Source organism: Triticum aestivum, chromosome 7D (assembly GCF_018294505.1).
Source record: "Triticum aestivum cultivar Chinese Spring chromosome 7D, IWGSC CS RefSeq v2.1, whole genome shotgun sequence".
Lineage (NCBI taxonomy): Eukaryota > Viridiplantae > Streptophyta > Magnoliopsida > Poales > Poaceae > Triticum > Triticum aestivum.
In genome coordinates this window covers 381,796,781-381,815,942 of record NC_057814.1, presented here as the reverse complement: position 1 = coordinate 381,815,942, position 19,162 = coordinate 381,796,781, and the positions used below count along the sequence as shown (strand labels likewise).

At 52.0% G+C, this 19,162-nt stretch overlaps 1 protein-coding gene across 1 annotated transcript; it reads left to right on the top strand.

The window, feature by feature from the left end:
- On the top strand, positions 1 to 12,963 carry LOC123171112 (uncharacterized). The gene is made up of 3 exons (XM_044588752.1): positions 1 to 351; positions 12,289 to 12,345; positions 12,902 to 12,963. Exons 1-3 carry the CDS (start codon positions 141 to 143, stop codon positions 12,961 to 12,963), a joined length of 330 nt encoding a protein of 109 aa, XP_044444687.1. The 5' UTR covers positions 1 to 140.
- The last annotated feature ends 6,199 nt before the right edge of the window (positions 12,964 to 19,162 follow it).

The following is a 19,162-nucleotide window of genomic DNA, read 5'->3' as shown; positions in this document are numbered from 1 at the left end:
CGCCGGCGACGCTCTGGAGGGGATAAGGGCGCTCCTCCGGCGCCTCGAGACCCTCCCCTGCCACTCCGCTCCCACTTGCCCCCTCTCTCCCTCTCACTCCCCCCTCCTCCAGATCCATCGCAGCCGACGCGCCCGTCACCATGGCCGACCTCGCCTGCGCGCCCGTCGTCGGCCAGGAGGTGCCCTCGAGCTCCCTCGTCGCCCGCTTCGTCGTCCCCGACCGCGCTCGAGCTCGTAGCCACCACATCGTCGAGACCGCGCCGTCTTCCACCTCCGGCCACCACGACGCTGCCGCTGCTCCGCCATCCTCTGCTGCTCCTAAACCGCTCGCCGGCCTCCTTGCGCCGCCAGGTGAGCTCCCGCCCCTCCTCCGCCTCTCTGTTACCTCGCCTACGCCCCGTAGTCGCCCGCTGCCTGCGACGTCGTTCTTCTATCGGTGACCGCGGCCACCGCGTGCTCACGGCGACCGTGGCCACATCCCGCGTGCCCCCGCGTCGCCTTTGGCCCTGGCCAGGCCGCGCCCTGCTCGCGCGCCCCGCCTGCTTGGGCCACGCATGCTACGCCCGCATCGCGCACTCGCCACCGTACCCGACTCCAGGCGCCGCCCTTGCCCCTTACCGCCGGTGCTACCGGCCTCCCTAGCCCTCGTCGACGCCACGGGTCGATGCGGCGCACCAGCCGCAGCCGAACGCGCTACCCCGCGCTCTCTCCCATGCCTCGTAGCCCATTCCCCGCCATCGCCCAAACACAGTCGCCGATCCGCCTCATCGCCGGCGCCGATTCCGGCCAAGTCCAGCCACACCACCGCCACCATTCGATGCGGCGCTCTGCGCCTGTTCGAACGCACCCCGCGCGCGCCAAACGGTCCCCCTAGGTGATTTCCAACGAGGGCCCGAACCCTCCGCCGCGGGAGAGGCTCGCCGGAGCCCTCTCCAGCGCCCTGCCGATGTGGCGCCGCTGGGGCCACCCCCACAGACACTGGCAAGTGGGCCCAGTGGCCTGGCTAACCTTGTTGACTGGGTTGACCAGTCAACAAGTGCTGACTGGGCAGGCCCCAGCCACAGACAAATGGCCCACCCCCCTAATTAACTAAAAATGATTTAAAAATAATTAATTAACCTAATTAGGACAACAAGTGGGCCCAGGTGCCTAATTAGCTAATTTAGTTTAATTTTAAACTCTGTTAACTCCACTGTGTATGACATGTGGGACCTGGCTGTCAGTTTGACCAGTCAACTGGCTTTGTTGACTGCTGGCGTCATGATGATGCAATAATTCCAATTTTTGAATTAATTTAAATAATAATAATTTCAGAAATTGTTTAAAACTTTGAAAAGTAATATAAAATAATATGTAACTCGGATGAAAATAACTTATATATGAAAGTTGCTCAGAAAAATATAACAAATCTGAATATGCTATCCGTTCATCTGCCACATGCCTCTAGCATGATGAACATGGATCCTTCCCCCCAGATTTTCTGTCAAAAAAATGCCAAACTCCGGGAAAACCTCTTCATCTGTATCGTGTAGCATTGCGTTAGGTCACCCCTAGCACTGCATATTGCCATGTCATGCATAGTGATGCATCTATTTGATCTAAATTTATTGTTTCTTCCCCCTCTTCTCTCCGGTAGACACCGAGACTGACGTTGCTCCTGACGTCGTCTACACCCCTGACGACCAGTTCTTTTCAGCAGAACCTCCAGGCAAGCAAACCCCCTTGATCATTCTGATATCGCCCATTCCCTTCTCTCTCATGCTTGCATTAGAATTGCTACCGCTTTTGTATTATCCTATTCTGATGCATAGCCTGCTTTTGTACCTTACCTGCTTATCCTATATGCTTAATATAGGTTGGTTAGTGATCCACCAGCGACCCCTCACCTTGTCCTAGTTGCCCCCCCTTTACCTGCGATGACTCGATCAACGTGATCGATGTCTAGGGCCCGACAGAGCACATCACCCCCCTTAGTTGTACGACACTACAGGGTTACTATCGAGTGCCGAGGGTGATACCTCGTATAGCACTTCTGATAGATCTCTGTAGCGTAGTTAATCGGTCGTGGTCTACGGAGGGTGATTCATCCTTCACCACTATTTAATAACGACTCTGTCGTGCAACCCATCAAGAGTGAACCATTGAGGGTGATTCCTCCTTAGTTCACCTTGACGGTTACATCAAGTGGAACCCATCGAGGGTGATTCCTCGGATTCCCCTCTGGTGTTATGGACACACGGTTACTTTGACTTTACCACAAAACCATGATGACATCGGGTCGGCCCCGAGGGGTACCCCCGAGTGATGTGAAGGCGGGTTGATCTGGAGGGTATCCGCGAGATAACTACGCGGCACGGTCGAGCATTCATAGCCCTTGACATAAGTCCGTGAGACGGGGCGAAGGGACCACATATCATGGATCATTAATCGTTTTCGCGCGCTCCCAAGACACTAACGGTTTGGATATGTGATCCGAGTAGGCCTCTGGCCTTTTTGCACTGACCACCACGAGGGAATAAGTATGGGCACTCTGCATCGTACGATTCTTCGAAAACTCTTCGGACGTAGCGATTGAGCAGCGCGCGCCCGGTTGGACAGTAACCACCTGTGCTTGTATAAGGGGGTGGGTCTGCTCCTGGCCGCGTACACAACGTGCAGGAGTGCAAAGGGTGATGGGCCCAATACCCCTGCGCGCTTCGGATGTAAACCGGCGTGCTGGCCTCTTTGTTGAGCCTAGGTAGGACTACGGTGTGTCGATCGGCCGAGGCCGGGTATGATCGGATGGTGTGCCCGACCGGAGTTAATCGAGCATGTTGGGTAAGTTTGTGCACCCTTGCAGGGAAGTTTAATCTATTCGAATAGTCGTGTCCACAATAAAGGACGCTCGGAGTTGTATCCCGATTGATACAACTAGAACTGGATGCTGAGGCATGAAATGGTTATGATGGCTCCGGGATTGCTTTCTCGCAGGGAGTCGAGAAAGGATCTCTGGGCGTTACTACAACTTACTACTGCTTATATTATGCTAATCTGCATTCTTCTAATGCTGCAAGATGCTAGTCTTTGATAGGCTAGGTTTTCCCTTCTCTTCTTGCATTTCTGCATTTCAGTCTAAAGATATATCCCCATTCCTTGATACCGATCCATAGTTAGCATAGTTCTGATGTAAGTCTTGCGAGTACTTTGTGAGGGAGTCCTGGATTAGGGGGTCCTCGGACAGCCGGACTATATGCTTTGGCCGGACTGTTGGACTATGAAGATACAAGATTGAAGACTTCGTCCCGTGTCCGGATGGGACTCTCCTTTGCGTGGAAGGCAAGCTTGGCAATTCGGATATGTAAATCTCCTCCCTTGTAACCGACTCTGTGTAACCCTAGCCCCCTCCGGTGTCTATATAAACCGAAGGGATTAGTCCGCAGGACAACAACAATCATAATCATAGGCTAGCTTCTAGGGTTTAGCCTCTATGATCTTGTGGTAGATCAACTCTTGTAATACTCATATCATCAAGATCAATCAAGCAGGAAGTAGGGTATTACCTCCATCGAGAGGGCCCGAACCTGGGTAAACATTGTGTCCCTCGCCTCCTGTTACCATCCGCCCTAGACGCACAGTTCGGGACCCCCTACCCGAGATCCGCCGGTTTTGATACCGACATTGGTGCTTTCATTGAGAGTTCCACTGTGCCGTCACCATAAGGCTTGATGGCTCCTTCGATCATCGGCAACGATGCGATCCAGGGTGAGGTTTTTCTCCCCGGACAGATCTTCGTATTCGGCGGCTTCGCACTGCGGGCCAACTCGCTTGGCCATATGGAGCAGATCAAGAGCTACGCCCCTGGCCGTCAGGTCAGGTTCGGAAACTTAAACTATACCGCCGACATCCGCGGAGACTTGGTCTTCGACGGATTCGAGCCCATGTCAGGTGCGCCGCACAGTCACGACGAGCATGACTTAGCTCTGCCATCGGACAGTGTTCGGGAGATCACACCTGTGGTTACTCCGGCCCTTAATCCGGAGCAGATTGCGTCGTCCGAGGACGGATGGATGGACCCCGCCACGGAGGCCGCACACTCAGCGGCGATAGAGCCGAATACTGACTTTACCTCCTACGAGACCTATGTTGCCGGACCCTTGGATTCGTCCCTGGCCACGGGCTCCGAACCGCCTGCGTCCATGCCTATCGAATCTGATTGGGCGTCGATCACGGAGTTTTCCTCTGCGGATATCTTTCAGCACTCGCCCCTGGGCGATGTGCTGAATTCATTAAGGTCTCTCTCCTTGACAGGAGGCCCTTGGCCGAACTATGTCCGGCTCGAGTGGGAAGCGGGCGACGAAGAAATTCGTTCCCCACCCACCACCCACTTAATAGCCACTGTCGACGACTTAACCAACATGCTCGATTTCGGCTCCGAAGACATCGACGGTATGGACGACGATGCAGGAGAAGAACAGGAACCACCGCCCACAGGGCGCTGGACTGCCACCTTATCATATGATATATACATGGTGGACACCCCCAAAGAAAGCGATGGCAATAGGGCAACGGAGGATAATCCCCTCGAGAAGCAATCCAAGCACCGGCGTCATCGGCGCCGCTCTAAGCCCCGCCATAGCAAAAGCAGCAATACCGGCACAAGAGACAATAACGCTGCGAATAGTGCCGAAGACGAAGACAATCCCCTCCAGCCAGGCTTCGAGCGGAAGGATGGGCAAGCTAGCCCTAAGGAACAGGAAGCAGACGGAGAATCAGAGGATGACAATTACATGCCTCTCTCCGAAGACGAGGTGAGCCTCGGCGACGAAGAATTTACCGTGCCTGAGGATCCCGTCGAGCAGGAGCGCTTCAAGCGCCAGCTTATAGCCACAGCAAAAAGCCTGAAGAAAAAGCAACAACAGCTTCAAGCTAAACAAGATCTGCTAGCGGATAGATGGACTGAGGTCCTGACGGCTGAGGAATACGAACTCGAGCGCCCAACCAAAAGTTACCCAAAGCGCAGGTTGCTACCCCAACTCGAGGATGAAGCATTAAAACCTACGCCTCCAACGTATGATGCGGCTGACCGGCCACCTCGTGGCCGAGACAAAGCAGCATATCAGGCCGAAGTCCAGCCCGCACCCCGTCGCCAGTTAAACAAAAATACCAAGGCCCGGGGTAACACGCAGGACCTGCGAGACATATTGGAAAACAAATCAGGACATAAAAGATCGGTCTACGGATCACGGGGGCGCGCCCCAACGCGTGACGACAACCGTCACGCCGGATATACTAAAAGCAAATCCGGCCGGGCCGAACACAGCAGACAAGACTCATATGAACTGCGTCGTGATATAGCCCGACATAGAGGCGCCGCACACCCCCTATGCTTCACTGATGAAGTAATGGATCATGAATTCCCAGAAGGGTTTAAACCCGTGAACATTGAATCGTATGACGGCACTAAGGACCCCGCGGTATGGATAGAGGATTTCTTCCTCCACATTCACATGGCCCGCGGGGATGATCTACACGCCATCAAGTATCTCCCGCTAAAACTCAAAGGGCCGGCTCGACATTGGCTGAATAGCCTGCCGGCAAACTCCATTGGAAGTTGGGAGAACCTGGCAGACGCATTCCTGGACAACTTCCAGGGCACTTATGTGCGGCCACCGGATGCTGACGATTTAAGTCACATAACACAACAGCCCGGAGAGTCAGCGAGGAAATTCTGGACTCGGTTCCTAACTAAAAAGAACCAAATTGTCGACTGTCCGGATGCCGAGGCCCTAGCGGCCTTTAAACATAACATCCGTGACGAGTGGCTCGCCCGACATCTCGGCCAAGAGAAGCCAAAATCCATGGCAGCCCTCACGACACTCATGACCCGCTTTTGCGCGGGCGAAGATAGCTGGTTGGCCCGTAGCAACAACACAGCAAGCAACCCTGGCACATCAGAAGCCAGAGATAGCAACGGCAAACCCCGACGCAACAAACACAAGCGCCGCAAAAATGGTGAAAACGCCGAAGATACGGCAGTCAATGCCGGATTTAGGGGCTCTAAGTCCAGTCAACAGAATGGGCCACTCAAAAATGACAATTCGGGTCCGTCCAGTCTGGACCGCATACTCGACCGCCCATGCCAAATTCATGGCACCCCAGGAACACCAGCCAATCATACCAACAGAGAACGCTGGGTCTTCAAACAAGCCGGCAGGTCAGGCGCCAAAAACAAAGATAAGGGTCTCAAAGAGACGACGGCGACGAGGAGCCCAGATCACCAAGTACAGGAGGGCAAAAGAAATTTCCCCCGCAAATCCAAATGGTGAACGTGGTAAACGGCACCTACAACCCGAACCGGATGCGCACCCTTAGGGATGTCGACTTAACGGAACCAGTCGTCCCACAATATAAACTAGGGCCGATCACCTTCAACCGCACGGATCGTCCGGTTAACACCAATCAGGGCAATCTAGCCGCACTAGTCTTCGACCCAATAATTGGCGGGTTCCACCTCACACGAGTCCTTATGGACTGAGGTAGCAGTCTAAACCTGCTTTACCAGGACACAGTGCGCAAGATGGGCATCGATCATTCGGTGATCAAGCCCACTAAAACCACCTTCAGAGGTATTATACCAGGTGTGGAGGCCAGCTGTACAGGCTCCATCGCCCTTGAGGTAGTCTTCGGATCACCAGACAATTACCGTGCCGAGGAGTTAATCTTCGACATCGTCCCCTTTCGAAGTGATTATCAGGCACTGCTCGGACGAACCGCGTTTGCCTGATTCGACGCGGTACCACATTATGCCTACCGTAAGCTCAAGATGCCCGGTCCGCGCGGCGCCATCACAGTTAATGGCAAGGCCGAACTTTCCCTCGGTACCAAAGAGTATACCGCTGCCTTAACAGCAGAAGCAACGAGTGGAACCTTTCAATCGAACCTCGAGTCGACGGCCAGGCTCCCGGACACCACCAAAGGACTCCGAACTACTTCGCGGCAGGATAGCCCAGCTCGTCCAAAGCTCAATTAAACACTCTGGCGAAGGCTAGGACAGGCCACATACCGCGGCTCAACCACTCTGCGGCACACAAGCATTTCTTACATTTTGTTTGCAGGTTCAACTTTGCGCAGACCAGGACTGGCGATATGGAAGCAGCTCGAACGCGCAAGGGAATCCTTAGATATTCCCCGCGATGACCATCCGACTATACTCCGGATCCGCACACAGCTTCTTCCCCTGGTCTCAGCAGGTTCCACAGTCATATTTCTTTTTTATCACATTACCTGTACTCATGCGCATCGACGTACTATTCAAAATACAACATGTGGATTTATATAACACTTATCTGCTGTTATTTCTTATTAAAATTCTTTTTTCAAGTGGCATCCGTACACCGCGATATGCCTTAAATATGCTAGGGGCTTCGTTTTACCCATAATACGGCAATAAAGTCCGAACACCTTCATGGAAGTTCGGCACCCCGAACTTATAGCATTATATGCATCAGCTCCGAATCATGTCTTGGGTCAAATGTTGGGTTTGCCCGGCTCCCATGTTTTGCTGCCTTACGTTCCGCTATATCGGCTAAGGCGGCACAGGGAGAACTACTGCGATTGTGTCCCGGTTCTTCCGGACGAGCACCTCAGTAGAGAAAGCCAAAAACTGACTGTCATGATACGGCGAGAGCCGGTCAGCTGTTCGAGAGGTTGTAAAATCTTTAAGGATTTCTCCCGCATAATGCCATAACCAATGCATCATGCGATGGATTGGTTTTTCTTCCGATTAGGTGCTTATAGAGCCCCTCGTGCGGTCTTCCGAACACCAGGGGCTGCGCCTACCTTCCTTTCCTAAAGCTCCTATGGCTAAGTGAGAGTGATAAAGCCCTATAGTCCGATTGCCTGGTTCGTTGTGCTGAACACCTCCTTCGAAGGACCCAAAATTGGGATAAAGAGTGACCAGGTTTATCCCGAACACCCCCGTACTTCTTACGTGGGGGCAGAAGCCGATGACTGGCCAACTCTCAGGATTAATATATAAAACGGCCGCGCAGGAGGATAAACTTTTATACAACACGCAATAAATAATGCCCTTGTTCAAACATTACAAAGGACAACATGATTTGCACTCATGGAAATATAACGTCCTTGGTACATAGCTCCGCCGCAAGGTAGGATCCTTTCAGGACACTTTCATAATATAATTCGGGCTTGCAGTGCTCCTTCCCCTCTGGTGGTCCTTCGGTCATCAGCTTTTCAGCATCCATCTTCCCCCAGTGCACCTTTGCGCGGGTGAAGGCCATTCGCGCACCCTCTATATAGACCGACCGCTTGATGACGTCAAGTCGAGGGCAGGCACTTACAAGCCGCTTCACGAGCCCGAAGTAGCTGCTTGGAATCGGCTCGGCAGGCCATAGCCGGATAATCAAATCCTTCATGGCTAGTTCCGCCGCCTTATGCAGTTCGATCAGCTGTTTCAGTTGATCGGCAAAAGGCACCGGATAATTCGGTGCCAGATACTGCGACCAGAAGAGCTTATCCGCAGTGTTCCTTTCTTCGGCTCGGTAGAATTGGGCGACATCCGATATGCTGCGGGGCAGTTCCGCAAACACCCCTGGAGAAATCCGAACTCAAAATTAGAAACATGATTTTCTCCTCAAATACTTGATTTACATGGAAAAGAGCCTTACCCGCCGCGATCTTCCTCGCCTCTTGGATCTCCTGCAGGGCGCCTTGGGTTTCCCCCCGGGCATCGCGCACGGCCTGATGAGCCTTGGCGAGTTCGGATTCTTTCTCCGTTAAACTCTGCTCCAAGGTCTCGCATTTCTTAACGGCCTCTTGAAGCTTCTGCTCAGCTTCAATAGCCCTGGCCTCGTACGTCTCACGAAGAGCCTGCTCTGCGGCTGCCTTTTTCTCGGCCTCGGCCACAGCCTTCTTAAGTGCCTCGACTCCGGTCATCGTCCCTAGCGAAAATCATGGAACATATTTTATCATACTGGACATCCGTTCCCACTGAACGCGAGCAAGGCTTCCGCATACCTTGTTTATCTTCCAACTGCCTTTTCAACTGGCCAAGTTTTTCTTTGGTCCGCTCCAGACTTTGATTCAGTCCGGAGACCTCCGCAGTATGAGAGGCAGCAGCCGCTGCAGATGCCTGCTTATAAAGGAGAGATAGATGTCATCAAATGAGTCTCCCTGCGAACATAAAATTTGATCCTCTGTCCGGTTCTTTCTTTCACCGAACAGTGTATCAGGGGCTACTATCCATAGTATGACACTCTTCAAAACCTCATAAAACATACCTCAAAGCCTCTTATAAGGCTGATACAGGCTTCATTCAGTCCACTCTCAGTAGACTGAATCTTCTTAATCACCGCACCCATAAGGGCACGGTGTTCATCAACGATGGAGGCGCTCTTCAGCGCCGCCAACAAAGCATCCGACACCTCTGGTTGGACAGAGATTGCCGGCGGAACAGGCACGCCCCCTCCAGCCGAGGGAGGCCGCCTGCTTGATTCTGGAGCCGTATTGATCTCTAGAATTGCGTCCGGCTGGGAGCCGAATTCAAGATGGCTCCCGCCGTCGACTCCCATGGGAATCTTCTCCCCCATGTCTCCGGCCCCTGAAGTTTGACCTCCAGGCGCCGCTTTCACGATCTCTTCCCCCCTCCTTGGCCGGGGTCCTTCTGGGACGAAGCCTCGGTGTTATTCACGTATTTGGGGGAAGGGGCCTTCGGGGGCGTCCCGCTCTCCATAGCATCCGAGCTCAGCAAATCCTCTGATGAGGATCGTTCGGTGCGGGACCTCGCCGGACTACAAAAAATATGGCTCAGGTTAATATATTATGCCATGATGAGTTTGGATGCATAAACGTGTTCGGATTTTATACTCACGAGTTCACCAGGGGCTGGGCCCTGGGATCCCACGCCGGGCTGCTGTTGGCAGCGGCAGTGGACTCTTCCGGAAGAGGAGCTTTTCGCCTTTTAGGCGATTCGGCCTCCAAATGTATGGAGGCCGCCCTCTTCTTTCTTCCCCCCGCTGGGGATTCGTCTTCCTCCTCCTCCTCGTCCTCTTCGGAGGAAGAACGGACGTTGGAGCCTTCGGATATTGTGTCCGAAGTGCCGCGGCGGCGAAGGCCGCCCCGGGTCTTTTTGGCCTCCTTCTCGGCCTTCTTCTTCGGCGCCTTGTACGGCGCCGGGACCAACATCTTCGTCAGAAGTGGCCGGCCGGTTCTTCGGGCAGTGGGGCCGGATAGTGGATTCGTCCCGCCTTCTTCGTCCAGCCCTAGGGGAGTTAAGGAAAACACATTAAGCATTTCCCTTGGGTTATGCGGATAAACCATATAATAACTTATCGAGCTTGCAGGGCGGGACAGTTGGTACCCGCGGTCCTCGGCCGAGTCCGGCCATGATTTGCCGGACTTGAAAAGCACCTTCCAGATGTCTTTGTGCAAGGAGCCAAAGAGCTCTCGCAGGGTCTGGTGCTTGGCCGGATCGAATTCCCATAGATTGCAAATCCGGTGTTGACAAGGCAGGATCCGGTGAACTAACATCACCTGGACTACATTGACAAGTTCGATGTTCTTGTCTTCCATATCTTTAACGCGCGTCTGGAGCACCGACAGTTCATCGAACGAAGACCAGTTCAGGCCCTTCTTGGGCCAGGACGTAAGCCGTAGAGGGGCTCCGGATCGGAACTCTGGAGCAGCGGCCCATTCCGTGCCGCACGGCTCAGTGATGTAAAACCACTACTGTTGCCACTCTTTGACAGAATCATTAAAAGTACCTGTTGGCCATGTGACATTGGGCATCTTGCTCACCATAGCGCCCCCGCACTCGGCGTGCTCGCCGCTCACCACCTTGGGCTTCACATTAAAGATCTTCAGCCATAAGCCGAAGTGTGGCGAGATGCGGAGAAAGGCCTCGCACACGACGATGAATGTCGAGATGTTGAGGAAGGAATTGGAGGATAGATCATGAAAATCGATCCCATAATAATACATGATGCCGCGAACGAACGGGTGGAGGGGAAACCCTAGCCCGCAGACAAAATGAGGGAGGAATACAACCCTCTCGTGGGGTTCCGGAGTAGGGACGATATGTCCCGCTGTCGGGAGACGGTGGCCGATTTTCTTGGCCAGATACCCGGCCTCCCGAAGCTTTTTGATATCCTTCTCCCGGACGGTAGAAGCCATCCACTTGCCTCCTGCTCCGGATCCGGACATTTTCAGAGGGCCTTTGTGGGCGGAGAAGACGAACGCTCGGGCGCTGGAGCTCGAGCAAAGGGGAATGGATCGGGAAGAAGAAAGCGTGGGTGCGAAAGGGAGTCCTTATCCCCTTATAAAGGCAGCAGGGATTCTGCGCCTCCCCACTTGCCTGGTAAACCCGCTTATTCCCCAAGCGTCGTGATTGATGGCGCGGTTGGGTTACCCACACCCGTATTAATGAGAATCCCGTGATAAGGGGACACGATCTCTGCTTCAACATGACGTGCCAAGAAAACCGCCTCGCAATATGTGCAGTAGCTGGTTGAGAAAAACGGTTCGAATAATGACCGGGCCATGGCGTGATGTCACGTTATGAAAAGTTGTCAACAGATTAGATTTGTGGAAATATTATACTCTCTACGGTGGTATGTGGAATTTGTTTTGCAGAGCCGAACACTATCCTTGTGTTCGAAATCTTCTATGGAGTATTCGGAGGAAGAACCCGCCTTGCAATGCCGAAGACAATCTGCGCGCCGGACTCATCGTCATTGAAGCCTAGTTCAGGGGCTACTGAGGGAGTCCTGGATTAGGGGGTCCTCGGACAGCCGGACTATATGCTTTGGCCGGACTGTTGGACTATGAATATACAAGATTGAAGACTTCGTCCCGTGTCCGGATGGGACTCTCCTTTGCGTGGAAGGAAAGCTTGGCAATTCGGATATGTAGATCTCCTCCCTTGTAACCGACTCTGTGTAACCCTAGCCCCCTCCAGTGTCTATATAAACCAGAGGGTTTAGTCCGCAGGACAACAACAATCATAATCATAGGCTAGCTTCTAGGGTTTAGCCTCTACGATCTCGTGGTAGATCAACTCTTGTAATACTCATATCATCAAGATCAATCAAGTAGGAAGTAGGGTATTACCTCCATCGAGAGGGCCCGAACCTGGGTAAACATTGTGTCCCCCGCCTCCTGTTACCATCCGCCCTAGACGCACAGTTCGGGACCCCCTACCCGAGATCTGCCGGTTTTGACACCGACACTTTGGATGAGTACTCACGGTTGCTTTGCTACTTCTTTCCCCCTATACCCGATTGCTACGATTAGATGACGGATCCCAGGAGCCAGATGCCACCACCGACGAGTACTACTACTACCCCGAGGGTGCCTACTACTACGTGGAGGCCGCCGACGACCAGGAGTAGTTAGGAGGCTCCCAGGCAGGAGGCCTTGCCTTTTCGATCCATGTTGTTGTTTATGCTAGCCTTCTTAAGGTAGACTTGTTTAATTATGTCTATACTCAGATATTGTTGCTTCCATTGACTCGTTTGTATTCGAGCTTATGTATTCGACCCCTCGAGGGCCCTGGCTTGTAATATAAAGCTTGTATGACTTTAAATTAGGTTTAGAGTTGTTTTGTGATATCTTCCGGTGAGTCTCTGATCTTGATCGTGTGCATTTGCGTGTATGATTAGTGCACGATTAAGTTGGGGCGTCACAAGTTGGTATTAGAGCCAACTACCTGTAGGTAGCCCCCTTTCCAACTACTTGGCCGAAGTTGAGTCTAGTCTTTGAAAAACTTTTTACTAACATTGGTGTGTGGCTTACGGGCCCACATCACAATTGGGTGGTATTAGGATATTTTATTCCTTGATCTTTACTCTGGGACTCTGATCTCTCTTCTACTTGGGTCAAATGGTTTTGCTAACTCTAACATTAGGTTCTCGTGATCACATCCACCGGAGAGCTGGATTATCTGCAAGTATTCCTTTGAAAGTATAATGAATGATATACCCATTGTCTTTTGACATCCTTGAACTTCTTTTGTTTCAGATGCGTCCCGCAACGTAGATCGTCTGCCAGGCTATGGCTATCGATGCGATTGGGTTCCCGGCTATTATGGTCGACCTCTTGACCCTGTTGGGATATCGCTGGTACCCCCAGTACACTATGTAAGAGGACTACCACGAGTTCAACCAGGAGCAGTACCGTGTTGTGGTTGTTATCTATGATCGGAAGGATCGCTCCACCCACGAGTTGCACACCTTCCAAAACACTTCACCTGGCTTAAGTTCATCTCCTTGGCCATCCGAAGACCATGGAGCAAGGCCTCATATTCAGCTGCATTGTTAGTACAAGGGAACATCAATCGGAGAACGTAAGAAAATTTATCACCTCGTGGGGAAGTCAAAACAACTCCAGCCCCCGAGCCCTTCAACTACCTGGATCCATCAAAGTGAATAGTCCAATATGTGTTATCCGGCTTCTCCTCAGGCATCTGCAGCTTTGTCCAATCATTTATGAAATCCACAAGTGCTTGAGATTTGATGGTTGTTCGAGGCATATACTTCGAACCATGAGGTCCAAGCTCAATGGCCCACTTGGCTACCCTACCTGTGGCTTCTCTGTTTTGAATAAAATCCCCTAAAGGAGCAGAACTAACCACAGTGATGGGATGACCCAGAAAATATTGCTTGAGCTTTCGACTAGCCATGAACACCCCATATACAAGCTTCTGCCAATGCGGATACCTTTGCTTGGACTCAATAAGCACCTCACTGATGTAGCAAACTGGCCGCTGAACCGGATGCTCCTTGCCCGATTCCTTCCTTTCCACCACAATAGCTACACTAATAGCTCGGCTATTGGCAGCCACATATAACAACAAAGGCTCTTTATCAATGGGAGCAGCAAGAACCGGCAGCTCAACCAATTGTTTCTTCAAGGCCTCAAATGCCTGATCAGCAGCATCACTCCAAACAAAGTGATCTGTCTTCTTCATCATCTGGTACAGAGGGATATCCTTCTCACCCAACCGGCTTAAGGCCGCGATACAACCCGCCAAACGCAACATCATTGATACACGCTGGTTTATCCATAAAGGTGATAGCCTTTATTTTCTCCGGGTTAGCTTCAATACCCCGTTACGAAACCAGAAAACCCAAGAGCTTGCCTGCTGGCACACCAAAAACACACTTGGCCGGGTTAAGCATCATCTTGTAGACCCGAAGATTGTCAAAGGTCTCCTTCAAATCATCTATCAGGGTCTCCTTCTTCCTGTACTTCACCACAATATCATCCACATAAGCATGAACATTGCGCCCGATTTGATCATGAAGGCAATTTTGCACACACCGCTGGTAAGTCGCCTGGGCACTCTTGAGCCCAAAAGGAATAGACACGTAACAGAAGGCTCCAAAGGGAGTAATAAAGGCTGTCTTCTCATGGTCCTTAACTGCCATCTTGATCTGATGATAACCAGAATAAGCATCCCAAAAACTCAAACGCTCACAACCTGCCGTAGCATCAATGATCTGATCAATACGGGGGAGAGCAAAGGGATCATCCGGACAAGCTTTGTTTAAGTCCGTATAATCCACACACATGCGCCAGGTGCCGTTTTCCTTAAGTACCAGTACCGGGTTAGCCAACCACTCAGGATGAAAAACTTCAACAATAAATCCAGCCGCCAAGAGCCGGGCCACTTCTTCACCAATAGCCTTGCGCCTCTCTCCATTGAAACGGCAAAGGAATTGCTTGACCGGTTTAAACTTTGGATCAATATTGCGAGTGTGCTCAGCGAGTTCCCTCGGTACACCTGGCATGTCTGAAGGCTTCCATGCAAAGATGTCCCGGTTCTCACGGATGAACTCGATGAGCGCGCTTTCCTATTTTGGATCCAGATTAGCACTGATGCTGAACTGCTTGGATGAGTCGCCAGGAATGAAGTCAACTAGCTTAGTGTCATATGCCGATTTAAACTTCAATAAGGGGTCATGCTCTGTGGTTGGCTTCTTCAAAGATGTCATATCTGCCGGGTCAACATTATCCTTGTAAAATTTCAATTCCTCTGTCGCATAGACAGACTCAGCGTAGGCAGCATCGCCTTCTTCACACTCCAAGGCTATCTTGTGACTTCCATGCACTGTGATGGTACCCTTGTGACCCGACATCTTAAGCTGCAAATAAACATAACAAGGCCTTGCCATAAACTTAGCGTAAGCCGGCCGCCCAAATAGAGCATGATAAGGGCTCTTGATTTTAACCACTTCAAAGGTCAATGTCTCAGATCTGGAACCATACTCATCTCCAAAGGCAACCTCCAAAGATATTTTTCCCACTGGATATGCCGACTTACCAGGCACCACACCATGAAAAACAGTGTTCGACTGCTTAAGATTTTTATCAGTTAATCCCATGCGACGGAAAGTGTCATAATAAAGGATATTGATGCTACTGCCTCCATCCATGAGCACCTTAGTGAATTTGTATCCTCCAACCTGAGGTGCCACCACCAAAGCCAAGTGAACCGGGTTATCAACCCGGGGCGGGTGATCTTCACGGCTCCAGAGAATAGGGTGTTCAGACCATCGCAAGTAACGTGGAATTGCCGGCTCAACCGCGTTTACTGCCCTCTTATGGAGTTTTTGATCTCGCTTACACAAAATCGTGGTGAAGATATGATACTGTCCACTATTCAACTGCTTCGAATTACTCTGATAACCATATTGTTGCTGATTCCCTTGACCAGACTGTTGATTAAAACCACCCTGATTGCCTTGGCCCTGAAAACCGGAACTAGAACCACCACCACCGTAACCCGGACCGTGAGAGCCGAGTCCTGAGCCACCGCCCGGCCCATGATTGTTCTGGAAAAAAATTGAATTTCTGTATTCTCTCATAATGAAGCAATCCTTCCAGAGGTGAGCGGCCGGCTTTTCCCGCGTACCATGCTTTGGGCAGGGCTGATTCATCATCTCCTCAAGATTGAAATTTTGCCCTCCAAACCGGTGGCTTTCCCTTACAGAGCTGACCATTATTCTGCGTATTGGTGTTAGCCACAAAATCCAAACTACTATCAGCTTTGCGCTTACCATTGCCCCCTGATTCGCCGGGTTATGCTGCTGCCCTTTGGTGTTGCTACTCGTCTTTCCCTTACCCGGCCTTTCCTCATTAGACTCGGGGTTCTTGGTACTATCAGAGTCGGCATACTTGACCAGAGCCGCCATTAGCTCCCCCATGTCACTACAGTGGCGTTTAAGCCGCCCAGCTTCTACTTAAGATGCATAAAATGGTAGTTTTTCTCCAACATTAGAACTGCTGAGCCGGCGTTGATACGATCCGATGAGTGCAGGATGGCTGAGACCCGGCGCACCCAATGGATTGTTGACTCGCCCTCTTCTTGGACACAGGAGTCCAAATCCACAATTGACATAGGCTGCTTGCACGTGTCTTTGAAATTCTGGATAAACTGGGCTTTCAACTCGGCCCATGATCCGATGGAATTGGCAGGCAACCCTTTCAACCAAGAACGGGCCGTCCCATCCAACATCATAGTGAAATACTTAGCACATGCATCATCGCCAATATCCAGCAGCTCCATTGCCATCTCATAACTTTCAACCCAAGCTTCAGGGGGCTGATTTGCTGTGTAATTAGGCACCTCACGAGGACCCTTGAAATCCTTGGGCAAACACTCATTACGCAGAGCCGGCACTAAACATGGCACACCCAAGGTTCTAGAGGTCACGCCTGCCTCCACCGAAGTTGTCGGATAAGCCGGAGAATATTGATGAGCCGCTTGCTGAGCCGCCAGCTCGGCCTCTCGACGCGCTCTGCCCTCATCCACCAGAGTCTGAGCATTGGCACCACCGCACGCCGGGTCATGTCCACGAGGCTGATGACGGTGCTGCTCAGTGCTTGAAACCGTCAGTGAATCAATGTGCCTGCTGTAACTCCGGCTTGGAAGAGGGGTTGAGTGAATCCGCTCATGACTATAAGAATAAGCCGCTTGCTTCTCCAATGCTATCTGAAGAAGTTCTCTGGCCCTCTGCGTTTCAACCGCCGTTGGAGACTCGCCTTCAACTGGCAGAGCCGCCAGTCATGTTGCCATAGCAATCATATTGTCCAAAGGGTTAGAATAATGATCCGGTGGCGTTAAAACATGTTGAGGCGGGGTATTATTCACACGTGGAGAGCCCATCGTGCGTGGCTGAACCGGCGCTCCAGCCCCCGGTGCTTCAATCGTCCGGCTTACCACCGGCGGGTCGCTGGTCCCTGCTCCAGGCGTGTTGAAGAGGTTCCTTGGCTCATAAACCGGGGGTAGATGACTCCGGTGTCTCCTCCTCATGACCTCATTTGAAGCATTTTGATCCAATGTGAGCCGGAAGGAATTGGCTTGGATCCGCTGTGCCTGGGCATCCAAGACAGCCCGTTCTGCAGCCATCCTAGCGTTCTCAGCCGCCAGCTCTTCCTTGGCTTGAACTATCTCATCTCACAACTTAGCCACATCCACCTTGTGCTGTTCCTGGTTGTCCGGGGTACCTCCACTCCCATCAGAGTCGCCAGAGCCTCTAACAATTCGGTGAGAACTTGAGCCGGCGGGCGCGCAGAGCCGCTAGCACCAGCCGCCGCCGCAACCATTGAACTGGAGGTCATAGCCGCGGTGGTCGTTGAACCAAGTGTCGGTTGTGTACCGGCCATGAAGATCGCCACCCTATTCGGCGGCTCGTAGGGGTCCAGAATACGGTTACCATCGGAATAGCCCCCAAGCCGGCCGTCTTGCAGTTGATACAATGAGTTGGTCTCGCCCGTGGACGACTCACCATCAGAATAGATGTCCGTCTCACCGCCAGACACAGATCTATCTTCAATTTCTGCCCCATGGACGAAACCAACAAAGGCACGCTTCACGGCAGGTTGAACTCGGGCGGGTCGTGCACGCTGAGTTGTCTCGACGTTGTCGGTGCAGATGTCCGGCTCAGGGCCCGGTTCGCCGATCTTGCCGATGAAGATGTGGATTCCGCCGAAGGGGACCCGGTACCCATACTCGATTGAGCCGGCCTCGGGGCCCCAGCCTGCATCGTCGATGTAGAGCTTACCGCGACGACTCTTGGTCATCCGGCCCACAGCGTATCCCTTGATCCCTTCGAAGCTGCCCTGTAAGAACTCGAAACCACCGTGCGCTGGCCTCACGGTGGGCGCCAACTATTGTGGAATTGTCACGGCAGATGTCCTAGCGGAAGGACTTAGTCATGGAGCCATCGCAACTAGGTTAGCTTAAAGGGGTTAAACGGGACAAAGGACACAGGAGTTTATACCGGTTCGGCCCCTTGCGGTGAAGGTAAAGGGCTAATCCAGTTTGAGGTGGTATTGCTTGGGTTTCAATTACCAGGGAGCGAATACGCTTGACCTAGTTCTCGATGTCTTGTTTCTTGCCCTAAACCGCCGCCGGGTCATCCCTTTATATACACAGGTTGACGCCCAGCTGCTCACGGAGTCCCGGCCGGCTCATACACAACGTGTCCGGCTCGGTGACTAACTATACATGCCTTACAATACAAGTCAGACATATATGGCGGTTTACACCCGTGGCCCTCAAGTTGCCTTTGGGCTTCAGGCCCTCAGTAAGCCTGCTTCATGAACCGCCATCTTCAACATCTTCATGGGCTTTGTCATTATGAACCGCCAGTGGTATGACCGGGCCCCTCCTGGGCGGGTCATACCCAATAGTTATATCCCAAATAATCTCATATGTTCCATGGCATTCAAAACGCTTTTGGAGCCCCGACTCTAAGCCGTAAAGCATGGCACACTAAACTATCAGGTAGTCATCAGAACGTGTCTACCAGATGTTCACAACATCCACAGACGACGCTAGAGGGGTTGGCACACCGAGCGGTGCATCAAGGCCAGAAGCCTTCTGTGTATCAGTGAGGACAATCCTCAGACTACGGCCCTAGTCCGCACAATTGCTTACAATATGTTTCAACTTAGTCTTTCTCTAGGAACGTATTAAAACAGGGAGCTAAAGCGCGAGCCATTAATCTACAACATAATTTGCAAAGACAATTTAGACTATGTTCATGATAATTAAGTTCATCTAATCAAATTATTCAATGAACTCCCACTCAGATAGACATCCCTCTAGTCATCTAAGTGATACATGATCCGAATCGACTAGGCCATGTCCGATCATCAT